At 50.0% G+C, this 22559-nt stretch overlaps 1 protein-coding gene and 1 pseudogene across 3 annotated transcripts in view; one reads left to right on the top strand and one right to left on the bottom strand.

Annotated features, from left to right (window-relative positions):
• The window catches only part of LOC103259618 (cytochrome P450 4B1), a 25723-nt gene extending 15484 nt beyond the window's left edge, over positions 1-10239 (top strand). Inside the window, exons 2-12 of one of the 3 annotated variants that reach the window (XM_008057280.1) lie at positions 1428-1569; positions 1740-1784; positions 3042-3169; positions 3988-4112; positions 4420-4571; positions 4717-4823; positions 5583-5773; positions 7908-8041; positions 8867-8931; positions 9033-9115; positions 9543-10239. In XM_008057280.1, the coding sequence (XP_008055471.1) occupies positions 1428-1569; positions 1740-1784; positions 3042-3169; positions 3988-4112; positions 4420-4571; positions 4717-4823; positions 5583-5773; positions 7908-8041; positions 8867-8931; positions 9033-9115; positions 9543-9726 (1356 nt within the window). In that variant the 3' untranslated portion in view covers positions 9727-10239. The remainder of the gene's footprint in view (positions 1-1427; positions 1570-1739; positions 1785-3041; positions 3170-3987; positions 4113-4419; positions 4572-4716; positions 4824-5582; positions 5774-7907; positions 8042-8866; positions 8932-9032; positions 9116-9542) is intronic. The other 2 variants (XM_021711928.1, XM_021711929.1) reach the window with 2 other exon arrangements.
• A 7759-nt stretch (positions 10240-17998) lies between these two features.
• Positions 17999-20719, bottom strand: LOC103259625 (annotated as a pseudogene).
• Between the last annotated feature and the right edge of the window lie 1840 nt (positions 20720-22559).

The following is a 22559-nucleotide window of genomic DNA, read 5'->3' as shown; positions in this document are numbered from 1 at the left end:
CACTGCACTCCAGTCTGGGCGCCAGAGTGAGACGCCAACTCAAAAAAAAAAAAAAAAAAAAGAAGATAATTACATGGGGGGAAAAAAAAAAGACTCTAAATGGGGAAGAATAGATAAATACATCATGGCACATCCCTAGGTGAGTGGAATACTGTGCAACCGTTAAAATAGTGAATGACAGTTAAATGCACTAGCTTGAAAAGGAGGACAAGATACATCAAGTGAAAAAAGACTGGCTTTGCAGACATGTTTATCTTATAACTCCATTTACACAAAACACTCCTGGGTGAGTAGATAGGGCTAGAAAGACCCCCAAAGAGCACTGACTACCCTCTGCATGATCTCTCCAACCTCATTTCTTTTTTTTCTTTCTTTAGTTTTTTTGATTTATAAAAAACAAAGATGAGGGCTCACCAAGTTGCCCAGGCTGGTCTCGAGTCCGTGGGCTCAAGCAATCCTCTCATCTTGGCCTCCCAAAGTGCTGGGATTATAGATGTGAGCCATCGCACCTGACCATCTCCACTGGTGACTCACCAGTGGGTAGCTCCTGGAAGACAGCATGATTTTTCCCATCCCAGCTCTTTTGTGCTTGCTGTTCTCCCCACCCAGAATGCTCTTTCCTTATGCTTCACACAGCCGGATCCTTATCATCCTTCCAGTTTCAGATCACCCTAAACAGGTCCTCCCTGATAGAGTCTTTCATAACACTGTCTTTGTTTTCTTCTCAGCACTTACTACTGCCTGTGGTTATTTTACTTAACTGTCCACTTGTGTATTCTGTCTTTCTCACGGAATGAAAGGTCAGAACCACATATGTCTCATTCAGAGAGAGCTCTGCATATGTAGGTCTTCACTAAAAATGTGTTGAAAGACTTGCTGAGCTTGGTGGTGCGTGCCCGTAGTCCCAGCTACCAGGGAGGGTGAGGCTGGAGGATCGCTTGAGTCCAGGAGTTCTGGGCTGCAGTGCGCTATGCTGATCGGGTGTCTGCACTAAGTTTGGCATAAATATGGTGACCTCCCAGGAGCAGGGGACCACCAGGTTGCCTAAGGAGGGATGAACTGGCCCACTTCGGAAAAATGTGTTGAAAGACTCAAAGCAGGTGGAGTTGAGGTGATTTCTCTATTGCACAACAAGCAGGAATTACCTTTATAATGCAGAGTAATGTTAAGAAGAGACCTCTTTCTGACTGCAGTACAGTGCAGAGTTGGTGGTAGTTGCTGGGTGGAAGCACGTTGGCTAGTTTGGGGCTGTAGAGCTAACCCAGGTGTAAGAAGAGAGTGACTTGGACTTGCAGCAGTGGCTGGGGAGCCGGGGTGGACATTGAACCCACAGGTCTCTAGACGACACTGCCTAGGCAGCCTTCTCCCTTCCCCTCCCAGGGACTTGGGGCCCAGTGGTAACACTGGGTCTTCTGCCATCATTTCAGATCCAACAGACGGGAAGTCTGGACAAGGTGGTATCCTGGGCTCATCAGTACCCCTGCGCCCACCCACTCTGGTTTGGACCGTTCATTGGCTTCCTGAACATCTATGAGCCTGACTTTGCCAAAGCTGTGTATAGTCGTGGGGGTGAGGTGCTCTCGGGAGAGGGTGGCGCTTCCTGAGAGCCAAGGGCTCAGGGTATAATGTGGGGAGGAGGCCTGGGCCTGTGTCCTAAGTTTGGGCAGCTGTGGTATCTCCTACTCCTTATCAATGAGACCCCTCTGGGAACCCCCATCTCTGATCTCCTTTTCCTGCAGACCCTAAGGCCTCGGATGTGTATGACTTCTTTCTCCAGTGGATTGGTGAGTAAGGACCTGCCTTCTTTGTCCTGTCCATCCCAGACCCTTGGTGCGGGGTGACCAGGATCCTGCCCGACCCCACTCAGTTGGCTACCCCATCAACCAGACAGCCTGGACCCCAGGTGCCCATCTGAAGCTCAAATGCTCAGTGGGGTGACAAAGGAGAAGCCGGAGAGCTCTTGGCTGGCCAGGGTCATGGGGACCCGAATGTTTCCTCTTGCAAGGCCTGTGTTTTCCCTAGACAGGCAGGGCAAGGGCTCTGGAGAAAGTGTGAGTGTGAAGAATGGCTTCTTGGAGGTGGCACTAGAGTTAATCCTGTAGGAGACTTTAATAGATGCTGCTATTCAGGCCAAGACCCTGAGGAAAGGTGAGGTGGTAGGACCATAGTTGGTCACCAGGGGCTGCAAGGCTGTCTGGGTGGCTGTAAGACAGAGCTTGGTTGGGTGATGAGGTTGGGCAGGGAGGACAGGCTGCCAGCACTTGGCTACCGTTATGATGGGTTATGATGCTGAGGCTAGGTGGGAGCCACTGAGTATTCTTGAGTCAAGGTCCTATGCTTCTTCAAAGTCCTTCTTTCACTCATGATTCTGTGGTATCCTCAGCATCTTCTTGGGAGCTGAATAAGGGCAGGGCCAAGAGGAAAAACACATTCCCTTGCCAATTTACTCACCTAGTACCATAGGCAAGTTGTTTTGTGATTCGAATCCTCTCTTCAGTCATCAAAGGAAGGATACAATGAAAAGACAGAAAAGGCTTGGGGGAATGAAGCTAGGAATGCATTTCCACTGCTAGATGTGTTGGGGGGGGCAGGAGGACAGAGGCTGCAGGAGGCCACGAAGCACAAACACAAGATTGTGCCCCAAATCCTGAGGCTGTGGCCACAGTCTCAGCAGCTGAGAGTCAAGGCTCAGCAGACTTCCCTCCTGTCTGGCTGTCCCCAGGGAGATGCCTCTCCTTTGTCTGACATCCGACACAGTGTCATCTGACACACATTCCTGGAGTCCAGGCTTTGTGTGTACAGCTGAGAGGCAGAAACTGAGTCGTGCTGCCCTAAGGAAGGCACTAATTCAGTCAAGAACTGCTGCCACCTCTGTGTGCTGGGGTCCTGGCAGCTTGGGGAGGGCACAGACGGCAATATTGGTCTCTTAGTCGCCTATACCTGGAGGGTTCCAGGCTCAGGGATGGGGTGGGATGTGCTTGGCCACAGGCTGCCAAGGGTAGGGAAGTATTTCCTGGACTGACCAGCCCCATGTCTCCCAGGGAAAGGTCTGCTGGTTCTTGAGGGGCCCAAGTGGTTCCAGCACCGCAAGTTGCTCACGCCTGGCTTCCATTATGATGTACTGAAACCCTATGTGTCTGTGTTTGCCGAGTCCACACGCATCATGCTGGTGAGCCGCCTGTGACAGGCTCCTGGAAGTTGTTGACTACTAGGCCTGTTCTTCTTCACCAGATTTTTTCCTGCGGAGGGCAGGTAGTGGGGTGCAGTGCAGAGCTGAGGCCCCGAGACCCCATTCTACCTGCAGTAACAATGTCAAACTCTGCTCTGCCAACACCTGCCATGTGCTACTGCTAACTAGGTGCTGAGGCTCCAAGTATCCAGGTAACCCTGGTGCTTGTCTCTACTAGGAGACCCAGCCCTCTTTCTTCCCAGAATCCTATTGAGGAACTGCCTATGTTTGAGTGCCTCAGGAGGGCCTTTCACATCTGAAAAGTATCTCTTCCCTTTTCTCTGCCTCCTGCAACTGCCTAGAATAACATCCATTGTGACTCATCTCTAAGTGGGATGTCACAGGTCAGGTTTAGAGTCTCAGGACTGGATAATCCCCAGAGGTTGCCCAGGCTAGTCTTTTTCCCTGCAGGAAAATCCTTTCTTAGGCTTATTGTAGGCCTGACTTACACACACACTGTGCTGGAAAGCTCATTCCCTCTGAGCCCTCCTGTCCCCTTACAGGCTGCCCTGACTGGGAGAAAGCATCTGTGTGCTATGCAAAATCTGCCTTCCGGCTTGCGCTCTAAGCCTGAAGCTCAGAGGCTGCCAAACTCCTATCCATCTCACCCCCACATTCTAGCAGGATGGAGGGCAGGGCAGGGACCGGGGATTCGTGGAGGGGGCTTGGTGATGGAGGACCGGCTATGAGTTCTGGAGAGCAGGGTGGGGCATCTAGCCCATATGGCCCCTGCATGGGTTCCTGTCTCTGGGCTCCAGGACAAGTGGGAGGAGAAAGCTCGTGAGGATAAATGCTTTGACATCTTCTGCGACGTGGGACAGATGGCACTAGACACGCTCATGAAGTGCACCTTTGGCAAAGGAGACAGTGGCCTAGGACACAGGTCAGGGGGTAACCTCGGGGTTGACCACACTCTCCTCCAAAGCCAGCTTAGAGGGGAATGTTAGCAGGGCTCCTGGGCCCTGGTGTGAGAGAAGCTAGGGTTTTGCCCTAGGGAGCCCCGCTAGGGGTGAGCCTGGCCTTGCTTATGGTGGGGAGCCACATCTGGTTTTAGTGAGGAGGATTAAGGGAAGGGAGAAGAAGGACAGGAAGCTCTGTGGTTGGGACCAGAGTCCTGGAATGGAGCTACTCTGAGTTCTGCTCCTGGGTCAGTGTCTGAGCCCCACCTGCCCCCACCCTCTGCTGTGCAGGGACAGCAGCTACTACCTGGCCGTGAGCAATCTCACTCTGCTGATGCAGCAGCGTCTTGAATCCTTCCAGTACCATAATGACTTCATCTACTGGCTCACTCCACATGGCCGCCGCTTCCTGCGGGCTTGCCAGGTGGCCCACGACCATACAGGTGGGCCTTTCCCACAGGGCTCACCCCTAGGAAGCCTGGCTTCCTCCTCCCAGCCCCCCTGTGATCCCTCCCATTACAGGACTTCAGCTCCCCTTTACACAGAGAATGGGTTCCCAGACAGTGATGCCCTGTGCTCCTGGCCCAGACCAGGTCATCAGGGAGCGGAAGGCAGCACTGCAGGATGAGAAAGAGCGAGAGAAGATCCAGAACCGGAGGCACCTGGACTTCCTGGACATTCTCCTGGGTGCTCGGGTGAGTACATCATTCATTGCCCACCCCCACCTGAGAACTGGCCCCAGCGGGGTCTTCAGACCATCCTCTTTGGACAGGGATCACTGGACAGCAAAAGGGGCTTGGGTTAAACATTTTCCCCTTTCCTAAGTGATTGTGACCTATCAGCAAATGTTCAGAGGTGGGCAGATACAGGGTGTGTTAGGCATGGAGAGAGATGAAGTTGGGAACCTGAATTACATGGTAGTGGCCTGAAGACATTTCTAGACTTTTAAGATCCCCAAGAATGTTGGCACTGTAGAATCTTAGACTTCATTCATTCATTCGTTCATCTATTCAGTTGGTCCTTTTTCATCTACTTCATAAACTCATTGAGCTCCTACCTTGGGTTAGTTCCTGTGCTAGGATGCAGAAGTGAGGAAGACCTGGCCCTGCCCTCCAGATGCTTACGTTCAGGGAAGGAGACACTAGGTGGATGTTAACAAAGATGTATTCTTCTGCTGAATGGCAATCCATGTGCTAAGTGAGCAGAGCTAGCAGTTGGGGCTGGATGAGGAAACAAGTCACTTGGCTGGAGGGGTCAGGGAGGGCTTTGTGGAGTAGGAGACATTTTGGGTGAGCTTGAGAGAAAGACAGGAATCTAGGGGAAGGTTCTAACCCCTAGTCTGAAAAAGACCTTTCACTCCCTCCCTCAGATCTTCATTTGACAACTACTGCTATGAGTTCTTGGTATTTACTGTAAATACCTTGAGCTGTCCTATTTGGCCTTTTCTAACCCAGGATGAAGATGGGATCAAGTTGTCAGACATGGACCTCCGGTCTGAAGTGGACACGTTTATGTTTGAGGGCCATGACACCACCACCAGTGGTATTTCCTGGTTTCTCTACTGCATGGCCCTGTACCCTGAGCACCAGCAACGTTGTAGAGAGGAGGCCCTTGAGATCCTAGGGGACCGGGATGCCTTCCAGTGGTGAGTGAGGCTGAGGGTGAGCCCAGTTTATCCTGCTCAGCCTTAGGAAAGGGTAGTGTCCATCTGGTTCTGGGCCATCCAAGAAATCAGGTGAGGGTGGTAGCAGTTGTTCTGTTCTCTCACTGTCATTGCTTTTGGCAGGAGGAGCTAAGCACAGATGCACCCTCGAGTCCATTCTCCCCAAATGGAACCTGAGCAGATACGTTACACAGAGAAAGTTGTCAACAAGAGGTTGATATTTTATGTGCTGACTTCCTCTGATGGCAGAACCTGACTACCCTTCTGGGGTTCTGGATATAGAGTAGGGAGACCTGGGAGAAAAAGAGGCGAAAAGAAAAAGATGAGAGGTGAACAGAGCTGGGACAGAGGGAAAGCCGGTCCCTTGTCCCTGCCTTTGGATGGCAATACTCAGCCTCTGGATGCCACATCTCTCTCTCTCTCTCTGGCGAAGGAGAAGCAACTTTACCAAACTTTGTCTCTTCAAAAACTTTTGTTTTCCCTGTTTCTTGGTTCAAGACTGAATACCTGAACATGAAACCTACGGGCCATGACTTTTTGCATCATGACCTCTGGGAACCTCTCAGAGGCTTCTCCCCTCTCTGCTGACTGTGCCCTTCCTTCAGGCCTTTGCTTGTGGTCAGACATTTGATCTTTCTCTCTGAGTTCCTGAGTTGTCTTCAGCATGGGGCTATGCACACAGTGGGGGCACAGAAAACGCTCAGCTTGTGAGAGGACTTCAGAGGCACATAAAGGGTCTATATTCCAGAATGTGAGACTTGGAGGATGAAGTCTACATTGCCATTTTTATTGGTCAGATGTTGAAAGCCCCCCATGGTGTCCAGACAGGTACCAGGTACTATCAGGGGTGCAAGTGGGAGAGGAAGAGGAGCTGAGTTTCTGTCTGTGGGGAGTTTTACGAGAGACAAACTCACATAACTCAACAGCTAGACAAAATTGCAGGGTTGAGTGGCCTGAATGTTTAGGGCAGAGGGAAGGGGTAGGGCTTGAATTTACTTTTTAATCTTTTTAGAGAGTTAAAATTCGGGCAAAGAGAGAGAGATCTGGGCATTGTAGGTCGGGTAGCAATGTGAACCCATCCTGAGGCAGGGAGTTAAAAAAGATGTAGTTTTCACTTCATTCCGTGTAGAACTTGAAGCAACTTACTCACTCAGCCTCCCAAAGGCGCAGGATTACAGGCTGAGCCACCGAGCCCAGCTTATTTTTTTTTTTTTGAGTTGGAGTCTTACTCTATCACCCAGGCTGGAGTGCAGTGGCATGCTTATGGCACCACAGCCTCCACTTGCTGGGCTCAGGCGATCCTTCCGCCTCAGCCTTCTAAGTAGCTGAAACTACAGGCACATACCACCATGCCCAGCTACTTTATTTGAATTATTGTAGAGATGAGGTCTTCCCAAGTTTCCCAGGCTGGTCTCCAACTCGTGGGCTCAGGCAGTCCTCTCACCTCGGCCTCCCAAAAGGCTGGGGTTATAGATGTGAGCCACCGCCCCCAGCCTACTTATTCAATAAAACAGTAAAACAACCTCCCATGGGGCCAGTGGGGGAAAAGACCAGGAGTTTGGGCCTCTGTAATAAAATATTGCACAGTAGTTAGAGTTGCATGTCACATTAAGGTCTGAGTTTTCTGTTGCCAAAGGGAAAAGATATACACACACACACACAGGCATACATTTTACATGAGCTTTCATTGTTTACTCACTGAGCAATGCAAGAACATTGGTTGGTTGCCCCTGTTCCTTTTCATTCCAGTTCTGAGGGGAAACCAAGCAGAAAGTAATGAACTGTCTCTCATGGGATTCCATGGGGCCTCGAGGGACACAGAAGTGACCTTGTCTTTGATAGCTGGGTGTGCATACATCCCTAGGGTCCTGTGCTTTCTCCTCCTAGTGGTGAAGATGAGAATGAGATGGAGGAAAGTGGAACCAGAACCCTTGAGTCTGAGTGGCCACTCAGTGTCCGGCCCGGCTGGCCTAGGTGCCTAGAGCCACTTTGAACCTTCTGACTCTTGAGTGGGTGGTGGTGGTGGTGAGGGCGGAAAGCTGGGGCTGGGGTCTGTCTTCCCCCAGGCTCTCATTGCTCCTCCATTCCCAGAATGTCCTGGTTGTGTTGCCGGCAGGGATGATCTGGGCAAAATGACTTATCTGACTATGTGCATCAAGGAGAGCTTCCGTCTCTACCCGCCTGTGCCCCAGGTGTACCGCCAGCTCAGCAAACCTGTCACTTTTGTGGATGGCCGATCTCTACCTGCAGGTGGGATGAGGGCAGATCTGGGGATGGAACTGGAGTCCTCTGAATGCTGCTCTGAAACATTTTGTGCCTTTAGCTAAATCCTTGCATTGATGGGGAAGAGCTCAGTCTTAGTGCTCAGAGAGTCTTGGGTCCAAATCCACAACATATTGATACATTCTTCTGACCCTGAAGCTCTAGCTCCATCACCTCTTCTTAAAAATAGGGGTGAGAAAAGTGCCTACCTCTCGAGGTTGTCAGGATTAAAGAGAAATTAATGTTCATCAGGACTATCACATACCACCATGCAAGCTGTTTTCTGAACAGTGTCAGGGAGCATCATTCAAGTAGACTATGATGCTGTGCAGAGTGCAACCTGTACAACTGGATGTGGTGGCTTCATAAAGAGTGTTCACCCTGTATCTGGCTTGTAGTAAGCACCTGATGAATGATAGCTATTATTGTTGAGAGCATAACGTTATGAATAATAAGTGCCCAAGAGTCAGTTTAACTGAAAGCAGAAAGGGTATAAAGTCCCTTCCTGTCTTACCTCGTGATGGAGTGGGCTCATTCCTCCTCTTTTTTCACTCCACAAATGTCTGTGTCAGGTGATGTGCCCAGTGTTGGGAGTATGAGAACTAGGTGTGATGATGGTCAAAAGTACTTTGATGAGTCATGTGGTCATGAGCTCTCTGTCACCAGCAGTGGTCAGGCAGAGGCTAGCACCCCAGTTGGGTGGGTGGGGGGAGGACAGGGGTGTGTGTATGGCTGGGGGATTCTGGCCTTATGTGGAGGTGGGGCTGGCTGCTCGGGACCACCTGGGTCACCAGGTCTCTGTTCTGCCCACAGGTAGCCTGATCTCTCTGCACATCTATGCTCTCCATAGGAATAGTGCTGTGTGGCCAGACCCTGAGGTATCTCTTTCCTGGGTTGGGAGGTCAGACAGGGTTGGGGGCTGGGAAGGTCACCACCTGCCAAGACCAGGTGAATGTTTAAGCAAGGCCTGTTCCCTCAGGTCTTTGACCCCCTGCGCTTTTCTCCTGAGAATGTGTCCAGACGTCACCCCTTTGCCTTCATGCCCTTCTCTGCTGGGCCCAGGTATGAGGAGGCCCAGTATTCCAGGTCCTTGGGATTGAGAAGGGGAGGGTGGATGACATCATGGAGGAGGCATCATCAGGGGGCCCTCTGCATAAGGGGGAACCATGCTGGGTTTGTGGTGATCCTAAGGGAGGATAAGTGCCAAGGACCTTCTTGCCATGATCCTGTTCCTGTCCTAGGAAAGTGAATGGGATGGGCAAGTCATTCCCTGAAAGCTCCTCAAGCTAGAACAGCAGTGGGAATCTACTCAGTCTGGGACCCACCCTCAACATGCTCCCAAGATCTGTTTCTTTAGCCCAGGCCAATCCACCTATCAACTAATTGTTCTTCCAAAGATAATTCCTGATTTTTGTTGGCCACTGAGCTTACTGGATTTCATCACTCTGGACACCTCACTGCCTTATGTCCCCTTGTGGTGTCACTACAGGAACTGCATCGGGCAGCAGTTTGCCATGAATGAGATGAAGGTGGTCACAGCCCTCTGCCTGCTCCGCTTTGAGTTCTCTCTGGACCCCTCGCGGCTGCCAATCAAGATACCTCAGTTGATCCTGCGCTCCAAGAATGGTATCCACCTCCACCTGAAGCCACTGGGCCCTGGGTCTGGGAAGTAGCTCTGGTGAGAGTAGGACCCCACTCAGCCCAGGCTGTGGCCTTTCTCTGGAACCACCCTCCCCAGGCTGGATGTGGAGTTGGGGCTCTTTGCCTTTGGGAGTTATATGCTTTGGAAGGGGAGTAACCATTGCCATAGACAATCACTTATAAGACTATGCCATGTAAACATGTGTGTCTATAAATGTCGAATTGTGCATGTATCCAACAAACATTTGGCGAGCACTTACTTGCTTCAATAAACTTCATTTATCTCCTGTAATTGACGAACTTTAAAAAATGTAGCAGAAACTTACATTCCAGCCTTAGTGACTTGCAGTGAACGCAATGGAAGCTTTGCCTTGGGATTCATGGTGATGACCAGGTACCATATGACAGAGGAATGGCTTAGGGAGTTGCCCTTTCACCAAGCTGCTCTATGTTTAACTGTGTGTGTGTGTGTGTTTGGACTATAACAGACATAAGGAAAAATGCCTAAACCAAGACTGTACAAAATAAAGAATAATCCTAAAGCAAACTTCCTTGTAACCATCACTGGTCAAGGAATATGGAATATGATATCATGGGTGTGTCTTCTACCCCTCCTGAGGTGGGTCCCTGTGGCACCCCTGCTATCACCAGTGTCTGTGTCTCACAGTCACATGATATTCTGAGTATTTGGAGTTTAGCTAGGGAAGGTGGCAGATTGGCATTAGAGTGGCGCTTCTTGGAAAAAAAAATAGCCCCCGATGAATTAGCTTGAATGAGGGCTTGAGGCACAGGTGAGGCATGAAGGTGCAAAGAAGGATTTTTGGGGAGGGCCTCAGGTTGGGGGCCACCTGACAACTTAAAGCTCTTTCCCTGGCAGTCCCTGCAGCAGCAGCCTCAGGGCTAGGGCACATATACTCCTAGGCTCAAAGTCTAAGGGCATTAGTAGTTGCCAATCCAGGGACTAGACAGGTATGGAAGGAAGAGCGATGGAAACTAGAGAGCTGAGGGTAGACAAGAGAGAGGAATGCGAGCCCTAGGGATGTGTCTCTGGAGATACATTCTTCCTGCTATTGATGCCTCCCTCTTGGAGGAAGGTCACGGGTCTGCCACAGGCCACCTGCTCATGCCTGAAAAACCCTGTCAAGACCCAGAACTCCTTGCCCACCTGGGGCTGGGAGGCAGAGATCCCAGTCAGTGTGTGCCTCCCAGCTGTCTGCCCTGTACCTTATGCTACCAACTTTTCCCTCTGTCCTGGCACCTGACACATGTGAGGATACATTTTTAATACACTTTCTGAGCCCCGAAGTCATAACCATCATGCCATTGGGAGGCACCTGAGTCTAAAATGCATCTATTTCCCTGAACTCTTTGGATCTTGAGGAGGCCTGGGAGGCTGGAGGAGGGGAGGCTGTGATCACACTGTGATATAAAGGGAAGGAACCCACAAGACACTCATCTGAGAAGATTTTGAACTGAGGCTTCTGCCATTGGCCTATTTTGGCCAAGACTCCATCATTAGTATTGATACTCTCTGAGGGTGTGAGTTGGGGGGAAGTGGAGCTGAGAGCTCTGGTGTGAGAAGGGGTAAATGGGTTCCCTGTGGGAGGAGATGATGGCGGCTAGGGACTTGTGGATGCCACAGATGAATTCTGCTTCATTCTTCTGCCTCTCTAAACACACCCCACTGCCTCCTGTGGTCCTGGGAATATGCGTGCACATGTGTGTGGGTAGAGTGTGGCATGTGCGATGGGGGCATATGTGTGTCTGTACCTGAGTGTCTCTATATAGTGTCATGGGGGTGTGCATTGGGTGTGCTCTCAGCCTGGGTCTCACCCATTGCCTGAAGTGAGCAGAGTCACTTTTTGGTCACTTATCCACACCTCATGGGATCCCGTGGTTAGAGTACCTCTTCATGACTGACCACCCAGAATTCTGAGCTCCCATTGTCCTGTGCTCTCTGATCATGGTTGGCATGAGCCCTTCTACAGCACCAGATGCTGGGGGGTCTGCTGAACATTGGGTCAAGGATGTTCCCAGCTCACTCTCCTGTCCCAAACCTTTCCTTCCATGGTCAAGTGCTGAGTGTCCAGTTCTCCTCTTTCCAGCCCCTTCTCAGAGAAGAACTGAAATAGCCCAGGGACATGGAGGTCAGGGGACTGGGAAGGAGGCCCTGGTTACGGGCACCAATTGGGGAAGCATCACGCTTCATGCAGAGGGCTCCAGGGAAGTCTGTCTTTGGGGAGGGGCAGGAGGGACACCTGGGCTCAGATTCACCAAGAGAAGCAGGAGGCTGGTAGAAGCTGGGACACCAGCCCAGGGAAGCTGGGGGAGCACTTAGAGGACCAAGTGCTGGAACAGGCCCCAGGGTTAGGAGTAGCAGCATCCAGTCTGTCACCATGTGGGAAGGGTTGAGCATGCCCCTTCTCTCTCAGGGTGGCCAGCTAGAAAGGCAGGGGAGCACCGAGAATCTGTGCTGTGAGATAGGAGCTTCTTGGGTCTGTCACCCTCTCCCAGCAGCCATACCCATGTGCCCACCTGGACTCCTCACAGCACTTGCTCCTGAGGAGACTGCAGGCCCCATGTGTGAGGAAGGCTGACAGGTGCCTGGTGATGTGGCCAGACTGGGCTTCTTTCTCATGTCTCATTGGCTGTGAAGAGCTGAATCCCCAAGCCCCTCATGCCAGAAGCTTTCCTCCTCAACCCAAGATGCCATGCTATGGTTGGGATGTGATGTGTCCCTGCCCAAACCTATATTGAAATTTGATCCCTAGTGTGGCAGTGTTGGAGGGTGGGTCCTAGTGGGAGGTGCTTGGATCATGGGGTTGGATTCCTCATGAATAGTTTAATCTCCTCCCCTAAGAGTTGAGTGAATTCTTGTTCTAAATAGAAGGGATTAGTTCCTGAGAGAGCAGATTGGAAAAAAGAGACTGACATCTTCAGTCTCTCTCTTGCTTCCTCACTTGCCATGTGATCTATGCACATACTCCTTCCCTTTTCCTTCTGTCATGAGTGGAAGTAGCATGAGGCCTTCACCAGATGCAACTGTCAAAACTTGGACTTTTCAGTCACCAGAATTGTGAGCCAAAGAAATCTCTTTTCCTTATAAATTACCCAGTCTTGGGATTCTGTTATAACAACACAAAAGGGATTAAGACAGGCCCTTACCTCAACCTTGTGCTGAAGATTCTTGTGTGAGAAAAACTAAATCTTGAATGAAATGGAAGCTGGGTATCTTTCTCCTACAAGTATAGCTTCCTCTGAGCTCTTAGAGAAAAGCCCTTTGTTGAAACTCAGTTGCCATGGGAACCTAAGGAGTTGGACAGGGTGTGGGACAACAGGGGTCATACATCATGAGGCTGTGTAAGGTGGGGTGAGACATGGCAGGCCTGGTTGGGGTCCTGGCACCAAAGGGCATTCCTCACTTCCCTTTTCCCTACTCAGAAGGAAGTCTTCCCCCACCCCCATCTCTCTTCTCCTCCCATCTCTTTCCACAGGAAGCTGGACACTACTACACCCTGTGAACTTTATTCCAGGGAGAAGGGAAGACTGAAGGGTTATCTGAATGGTAAACAGGTAGACAGGTACTGTATAGGAGAGATTTAGATGGACAAATCAGGCAACAATCAGATAGGAACTGTGCTACACTGAATCATAACTGTCTATGATGTCCCTATCCAAAGCCATGGAACCTGTGGTTATAGGATTACCTATGTCAACATAGACTTTGAAGACGAAATTGTTCTGGATTATTTCAACAATTTTGGTGTAATCACAAGAGTCCTCAGAAGAGGGAAAGAGATGTGAGGACAAGAAAAATTTGAAGATGCTGTTGGCTATCAAGGGGAGGGGGGCCAAGAAATCATAAAAATGCAGCTCTGGAGCTGAAGAACCTATGGGCAGGACTCTCCCCTCGACTCCCTAATGCAGTTTGGCTCCATCCACAGCTGGATTTTCAGGAGTGAAGCCCATTTCCAACTTTGACATCCAGAACTGTAAGAGAATGAATTTCTATTGTTTAAAATGACTATTTTTGGTGGCAGTTTATTACAACAGCTGTAGGAAACTCGGATGGGAACAGCCAAGTAGGCAGAAGGAATAAGACAGGTGTGGGGTTAGACAGGCTGGAGGGCAAATAGGACATCAGGAGTGGATGGACATTAGTGATGCAGGTGGGTAGGGGCAGCTAGATAAGCAGATAGGGAACCCGGAGAAAAGTGAGAGAGAAGTGCAAAGAGATTGAAGGAGGGGGCAGGGCAGCAGACAAGTGGGAAGAAGGGCAGGTGGGAAGACAAAAGTAGGATGTGGGCAGACAGGCAGGGGACAGGCGGAGGGAACAGGAAGATGGAATGGCAGGAGGAAGCCCTCAGAGCCCATCCTTGTCCCCACATGGGTTGGAGAGCTTCCTGAGAAGGTGGATCCCATTGCTGGACATCAACACAACTCGAAGTATGCAGGTAGGGACCCTGGTAGGATCAGGAAGCAGCCCAAAGTGGAGTAGGGTCAGGGCTATGGCCACCTTCAGCTAGTTCATGGCAAATTGCTTCCCAATGCAGTTCCTGGGCCAGGCAGGAACAGTGAATTGAGAAGTGGCATCAGGCCCCATTCTGAGCTGGGCAGGCATTGGGCCCCGAGCTCCAGCCCAGAGCTAGGCATTTAGGGCTCTCCCTCATGTTCCCAGGTCTGACTCCCTTTCCTCACAGGCTACTACAGCAGTCTTTATTCACACTCTCCCTTAACTATGGACAAAGCCCATCTGTCTTCCAGAGCTAGCTCCTAACTGCTACCTCTGCTCTCAGCAGGCAGGAACCCCTCTGCCAGGACAGTGCCAGTGCTCTAAGGTACAGGGTCCAACCACATGAATGGTTTACAGAGTAATCATTGGTTTGTTCACTCTTCCACAAAGACCTTCTGGTTCTTCAGTGTGAGGCCAGTTCAGGTCACTGCAGGACTAGGGTGGGCCATACTCTCAGAGGCTCACCGTGTTGGGGGACATACAGGGATCCAGATATTCAGACAGAGGCCCAGATAGTTGGGGGAAGTGAGTCAGAAGGGCACTGGGAAGTTTCCTGGAGGGCACTCGATGGGTGGGCCTCAGTGTTACCCCACCTGCTTCCCACTCATGGTCCAGGATCCTGCCTCCCTTTACTCCTCCTCAGTGCCCCCGCAACTGTAGCCTTCTAATTCTAGTCCAGAAGAGTCCCTCCTTGCCCTCCTTTTTCTCTCTCCTGGACTTTTCTACTGTCCCTGCTTCGCTTTCCTCCACACTGAAGCCTTGGCCCAGCTCAGACCTCCCATACTCTTCATCACAGGCGGGACAGTGTCCAAAGGCCCCAGGTCTGAGGATTGCCTGAGCCCACCCGGACAACTTGGCGAGACCTCATCTCTACAATAAATTAAAAAATTAACTGGGCGTGGTGGCACGTGCCTGTAGTTCCCGCTACTTGGAGAGCTGAGGCGGAAGGATCACCTGGAACCAGCAGGTCGAGGCTGCGGCCACTGCACTCCATTCTGGGTGACAGAGTGAGACTCCAACTCAAAAACAAACAAACAAACAAACAAACAAAACCCCAAAGGTCCCAGGTGGCAGCCCAGTCCTCTCTGGGCTGTTGTCTCACCCACCTCTTACCTGTTCTGCCACTTCCTAGCCCAGCTCACGTAGATATGGTTGAGAATATGGTTCACGCAGATATGGTCCCACCTCTGTCTGCCACATGCCCAAGGCTAAGACCAGTGACTAGGTGACTCTCACCCTCTGCAGCTGCGCCTCTCCCTCCAGGACCCCCAAGGCATCATTCGAACTTTATTTATAGGCAGTCACAGTCCAGTGTGCAGGACAGCACCAGGGACGTGGACACTCCAAGGGCCACTCCGTGGGTGAATGAGTTAGTGGAAGGATGAATGAGGGAATGATGTCTGTCTGGAGTGTAGGTATATGTTTGTGTACAACACATTTTTTCCCTGACTCTGAACTTTTGGAGGTAGGAACAGTATCTTTTCTCTGTTCCTGTCATCTCGATACGACTTAGTGTGTGGAAACAGGTTTAATCCCATTCCTCAAGGGAAAATACTCTCTGAGCATTTAAGCCCAAGATCTTAACCCCAAATCTCTGCTGTGCTTCTCTTTTTCTTTATTTATTTTGTTTTCGAGTTGGAGTCTCATTCTGTCACCCAGGCTGGAGTGCAGTGGCACGCTCATGGCCACCGCAGCCTTAAACTACTGGGCTCAGGTGATCCTTCTGCCTCAGCCTTCCAAGTAGCTGGAACTACAGTCACGTGTTACCATGTCTGGCTAATTTTTTGATTTATTGTAGAGACAAGGCCTCACCAAATTATCTAGGCTGGTCTTGAACCCCTGAGCTCAGGCAATCCTCTTACCTCGGCCTCTCAAAGTGCTGGGATTACAGGCTTGAGTCACCGTGCCCAGTGAAAATACTCTTATATTTGAATTAAGTTAGTTACATGCAATTGAACTCAAAAATTCAATTGACAAAATAAAGTAAATAGAAAAAAGTAAAGTAAAATGAAATGGAGTCCATCCAAGTCAACGTGTGTTCAGAGTTCACATTTGAACTACCTAGTCCTCTGCTGTCCTCTAGTGGCAGTAGCATGGTTTGCAGCCAATGTCTAGGAGGACGTACTCATTCTGGGCAAATCAGATCCCAGGAAGAAAATTTCTGGAGGAAAAATTAGCTTAAAGCCTGTTCTGTAAAAGCAGATTCACCTTTTGAAGAATTCACAAAACTATAGACTCAGAAAAACCTTGCTTCTGCTAACTCCTTAAAAGTTTATGGTAGGCCAGGCATGCTAACTTATGCCTATAATCCCAGCACTTTGGGAGGCCGAAGTGAGAGGATTGTATCAGCCCACGGGTTCGAGACCAGCCTGGGCAATTTGATGAGACCTTATCTCTACAATAAATAAGAAAATTAGCCAGGTGTAGTGGCACATGCCTGTAGTTCCAGCTACTGAAGTCTGAGGCAGAAGGATTACCTGAGCCCAGAACTTAGAGGCTGTGGTGGCCGTGAATGTGCCACTGCACTCCAGCCTGGGTGACAGAATGAGACTCCTACTCAAAAAAAGATAAAAGTTTATGGTAATGTATAATTCACTGGAAAATTCCTGCAGCCTTCAAGGATTTGTGCAGCAGCCATTATAGAGTGCCCCGTCCAGATGAGCTGCTATTTCAAGTGCATTTTCACACTAGAGACCACATACTAAATAGTGGTTTTGTTGTCAAAGGAAGTTTATTGCCCTTCATTTTTTTTGACTATGTGGACTCTAAGTGTAACTTCCAGGTATATAGATCTTACTTCATATGTCAAGCTTTGACACCTGGGGGAGTTGCAATTGGAAAGTGAATATTAACATGTCATCAGCATTTGTATGAGGCTGGACTGGAAATATATGAGACATATTGGTGTAAAACTTTCTTCAAGGGGCTACTTCACCTTTTGAGCCTAGGACTGAGCAGTTAGGACATGCAAGGTATCTGGAAAAAAACATATGCACGTTAAACATTTGCTTTAGTGATTCCAGGATTAACAAATTAAGTAGAAAGAATGGGGTGGATTGAGAATGTATGGGAAGAGAAGTCTCCACTCTTTATGATTCTTGATCATTGAAAGCACAAAATATGAAATTTGATTTACACAAAAAATATAATTCATGAAGTCGTACTCTTAAAGTGGGGAAAACACCAGAATACACTAATGTGTTAGTCACTCATGGACAGTGATTTCTGGGTGATTTCATTGGAAAGGGTAGAGGAAGCAAAGACTCCATGGTCACCCTGGAATGCCCCCCCTTTTTTTTTTGAGTTGGAGTCTCACTCTCTCACCCAGACTGGAGTGCAGTGGCTGCTCCCAGCCACCACAGCCTCGACCTGCTGGGCTCCAGCGATCCTTCCACCTCAGCCTTCCAAGTAGCTGGAACTACAGGCACATTATCACACCCGGCTAATTTTTTATTTATTGTAGAGACAAGGTCTCGCCAAGTTGCCCAGGTGGGTCTTGAACCCATGGGCTCAGGCAATCCACTCGCATTGGCCTCCCAAAGTGCTGGGATTACAGGCTGAGCCACCGAGCCTGGCTGGAATGCCCCCTTCTATAGCACGAGACAAGCCCACACCGGGTCAGCTTCTACAAACACCAACATCCAAGGGCACAACTGAAGATGCTATGGATGAACACAGAGAATCACAAACATCAGGCATATGCCCAGAGACCCCCCCCTAGATCTCCACCTAATTAGCATGAGGACACCTTACCTTGATCCTCCTGAGAAGGGCAGGAAAGCTTGGCTGTGTCAGTCAGAACCCAGTGCAAAGTGCGAAGGGTCAAACACCTGCAGAGAGAGCGCCAGGTCAGGGCAGGTAGGGGTTAAGCCCTGCTTCCAACCCATGAGGGGACAGGATGCCTAGGGTTGGAAGCAGGAGAGGGTATTGGTCCTGAGGGGTCATCTCATCCCCTCATCCCAGGATGACTACAAATCCTGTGGAGACAGAAGAGTGATCAGACCCAGGGAGAACCTGAACCATCAGTCAACAGGGGGCAGGTGTGCATAGAAAAGGCCTGGGTGCCACAGATCAGGACTGAGGAGACACCGCTGGCTGTGGTGTCATGGCCCTCGCACATGTCCACCTCAGCACAGAGGTCCTTGTCTGACAAATTGCTTCCATTCTCCATCTGGAGGAGGCCACAGTGAGAGTGCAAGGTTTGTCCCTGGGCTGAGCCTCAGGCCTCTCTTACACACACTCACTTTGGCCAAGAGGAGGATGTCCAGGAAATCCAGGTGCCTCTTTTTCTTGATCTTCTCCAGCTCGTTGTCCTCCTGCAGGCGAGTCTTCCTCAGCTGGATCACTCGGTCTGTCCCAGAACAGTGGTTACCAGGCACAGTTGAGAGTGTAGCAACGCCCAGGAGGCCCAGCTGCCCTCCTGCTCCCATCTGGATGCCTAGTAGACTCAGCATGAGTGGGTGTGTGGGTTGGGGTGGGAACTCTAGCATCATGTGAGGCAGATGAGGCCTCCCCCAGTGGCACAGTCCATGAAGACTCTGCTCGAATTCTGCTGGGATGGAGTCTTATTCAACTATTTCCATGTGATGACCCAGGTAAACCCCTGCACAGCACCTGTCCCCTAACATCTCAGCTCCCAGCCCCTGCACCAGGGAAGTCTCCAGTCTGAGTTTGTCCCAGCTCCTACAGGGGTACCAGAGGACCTGGCTTTATACTTGAGAAGTTAGGTCCCACTCCTTTGGCTTTTTCCGGTAAAGGTAGGGAGACAAGAGGAGGACACAGAACCTGTGTACTGATGGGCAAGCTGGCAGGCATGTTGGGTCCAGTGGCCATCAGGGTCAGGCTGTAGATAGTGTCATTCTGGTAAATGGCACTCCTCACATGGGGGAAAAAGTAGGTCTCCAATTGCCTGAATGTAGGACTGGGGGTTCCGGAGAGAGAGAATGCAGAAGGGACATAGCGTAGGGGACCACTGGAAGCAGAGTGGGGTCTGGGTGAAGACGGCCTTTGAGGTAGGGAAAGCAGCCCTGAGGCACCTGTCTCTTCTGTCCTAGACACTTGTGACCCTCAGGCCTTTAAAAAATGGTGTGAATCACTGGGGCCTTCTTGTGCTAAGGTTCAGGGATCTACACCTGAGTCATGGTTTTCAGGATTGGCCTTGAGGGATGGGTACCTGAGTCAGGATTTGGTCTGATTTGGAATTAGAGCTTGGTCAGGGTTGTATCTGGCTCACGTGGAGGTGAGCCTCTAAACTGAACCACCTGCCTCTCAGGAATGTCTACTCCAGTTGGTAAGGAAAAGGAGCCTGCAGATGGGAGCATCACTGACCTGTCCAACTGGACACTGCCCTGGTGGCTGAAGGCACATTTTATGATGGTGTCCAGGGCTGTCAAGGATACACGCTGAAAAACCTCCACTGGGAAGTTCAGGCCAAAGAACTCTTTCTGTGGCGGGAGGACGGGCTTGAACCTTACTGATTCCTCAACCCTGGAGCTGCTGCTTTTCCCTCCTTCCTCAGTCCTCTACACTCCTGGGCACAGGGAGGGGGTGATGTGCTCGGTCCCAAAGAGCTCCCGGTCCAGTTGTGCGGGAGGTAAGCCAGAAGGTCAACAGACATTGTTCAATGGTGCAACTCAGACGTCCGTACCCCTCACTGGATGATGTGGTACAGGCCGTGCCCCACAAGTGTGTCCATGACTGTCAGCATCTCAGTCCTGAAATCACCTTTTTTGGAACTTCTTCAGTCTTAGGCAAAGCAAGTAGATCGTTCCCATAAACCTGACCTCATCCACCCACCCGAGTAGTGTAAACTGTCTTCCTGTGGCCTGACACCTTCTGAGATTCCTGCCTATGATTTCACAGACTGTGAACCCCAAAGGATATATATGGCATCAGACTGGCACCTGTATTCCCAGGCAACCTTGAGGCCAGGCAGAGAGGATGGCATTGAGTGACTAGGGCAGGGAAGCATCCAGAAACCTTGTTCTTTGAGAATAGCTGAGGCTGCTGGGGGTGTGTATACCCTGGAGAGGAGGAACCCCAGGAAGGACCAGCCATTACCCTCCCATGCAGGGCTGCCAGGACAGACTTCAGATTTGCATAAGGATGACGTGGGTGACAGAGCTGAGGATCAGCAGTGCGGGCTCCCAGTGAGCTCCCTGTGGCTGAGGTGAGCCTAGACTGGAGAGGTAGACCGGGTATTCCTGGGAAGCCACGTGCTCAATACAACATCAACGCTGTACCCTAAGCACTTGCTGGCCAGGCAGTCCGAGCCCTGGTCCTTCCTATCCTCCCAGTCCCTTCTGCAGCTCCTTCCTACCTCCCGGTTGTGCCTGAAGAACCAGTGGCCGGGAACAGAGGGAAACTGCTGGGGAACTTTGAGCAGCCTCTACCTGCAGGTAGAACTGGGCTGCCCTGATCAGCAGCAGAAGCAGGACGAGCAGGGAGGACGCTTGGAGGAGCCCAGAGATGCCTCCCAGGAGTTGCATGGGGCTCAGAACAGAGACACTCATGGTGCACAGCCTGCTGGATCACTGACTACCACTGCTTGTGCCTGACTGCCCTTGTCCTCACCTTCCCTTGTCCTAGGAAGATTTCCCCACACACCTCTGGGGAGGTTGAAGGGGGAGGACAGAACTTGGACTTCTGCATCCGGATCTGATGGACCATAGAGGATTCAGTGGGGAAATAGTGGGGAAATAGTGAGAGGAAACCTTCATCAGCCATCAGTGGTAATAGCCATGCACAGAGCTACGTTCTCCTCTTTAGATTACCCTCAAGTATTTGATTTCATGAGGACCTACTATGTGCCAGACTATATGCTAGGTGGAGGGGGACACAGCTGCAAGGAAAACAAACATGATCCCTACTTCAAGGAATTCACAGCTACTCTACCAAACATTTAATAGGCATGGCTGGTTTTATTATCACCCCAACTTTCATGATGAGAAACTGATCACAGAGAGGCAAAATCTTGTGGTCGGAGCAAATCTTGTGTGAGAGGCAGAGGTGTCTTGGACTCCTTCTCCGTGGTTTCCAGTGTTTCCATGGGCTTGTCCGAGTCCCCTCATCTCTCATGACCAGGGAGACGGTGCTGGTGGTTGGAGCACTGTCCTTGGACTCAGGAGGCTCAAGTTTCAGGTGTTTACCATCCACGTAGCTAGTAACTTGCAGTGTCTGAGCCTCAGCTACTTCTCTTGTAAGTTACGATAATCATCCTTGTTCTAAATACGTCATAGGACTGCTCATTATTTTAGTCATTCTTTCTTCGGCAAATGTTTCTTGAGTTCATATTTTAGTGACTAAAGTCAGAAAATTAAATTAGTTCTATTAAGAACCATAAGGTTTTATTAGAAGGGTTACGTGTCTAGCTGGGGAAAGAGGAAACTAAAAGAGAAAAATGGGGTCTTGAAGGATGAGTAGGAGTTCACCAGGTGGAGACAGCTAGGTAGACGGATGGGTATAAACAAAATCCTGGAGATCCTACATGAAGGAGCAAGGGTTGAGGACAGGTTCATTTTTGTATCCCTCACCCTCAGATTTGTTATGATTATCTTTCACTAAATCAAATCCAATGTCCAGAATTAAGAGAGATCATATAAAATGTATTTAAGAAAGAATTCCACAGAACCAGCTATCCCAGAGGCCATGAGTATTTTCCAGACCTGCCACCTACCCACCCAAAGGTTTTCTCCAACATTCCTTTTTTATTCTGAGTCATGATAGGTGAATCATTATACAATCCATGGGGCCAGAGTTCTTTTCTTTCTTTCCTAAATCTTGGGCATTATCCAAAAATCAAGAGCAGCAGTGTATATAATCTCTTACATATAACCCTCCTCTTGCCCAACTTTCTGCCATCTCTGATGACTTCCAGGTCTCCACCTTCTGTTCCTCTGACATTCGGGACACTGACTTTTTCCCTTAGGCGATGGTGTGAGTGTTTGTGTTCCTCCACCATCCATAAGTTGAAACCTAATCACTGACCTGATGATATAATGAAGTGGAGTTTTGGGAATTTAATAGACAACGAGGGCAGAGACCTCATGAAAAGGATTAGTGCCCTTATAAAAGAGGCCAAAGATAGCTGCCTTGTCCCCTTCCATCATATGACCACAGTCAGAACATGCTATTTCTGACCAAGAAGTGTATCTTTGCCGGACACTGAATCTGCTGGTTACTTGTTCTTGGAATTTCCAAAAGCATCTGGAACTTTGACAAATACATTTTGTTGTTTATAAGGTACTCACTTTATGATATTTCACTATCGTAGCCTGAATACTAAGACAGCATATTTGGTTTACTTCTCTTCACCCATAATACTAAAGGCAATATTGGGAGTGAGATCAAATG

This window comes from Carlito syrichta, unplaced genomic scaffold, assembly GCF_000164805.1.
Source record: "Carlito syrichta isolate Samal-C Ts95f unplaced genomic scaffold, Tarsius_syrichta-2.0.1 Scaffold302919, whole genome shotgun sequence".
Lineage (NCBI taxonomy): Eukaryota > Metazoa > Chordata > Mammalia > Primates > Tarsiidae > Carlito > Carlito syrichta.
This window is presented reverse-complemented; position numbering and strand designations above follow the sequence as displayed.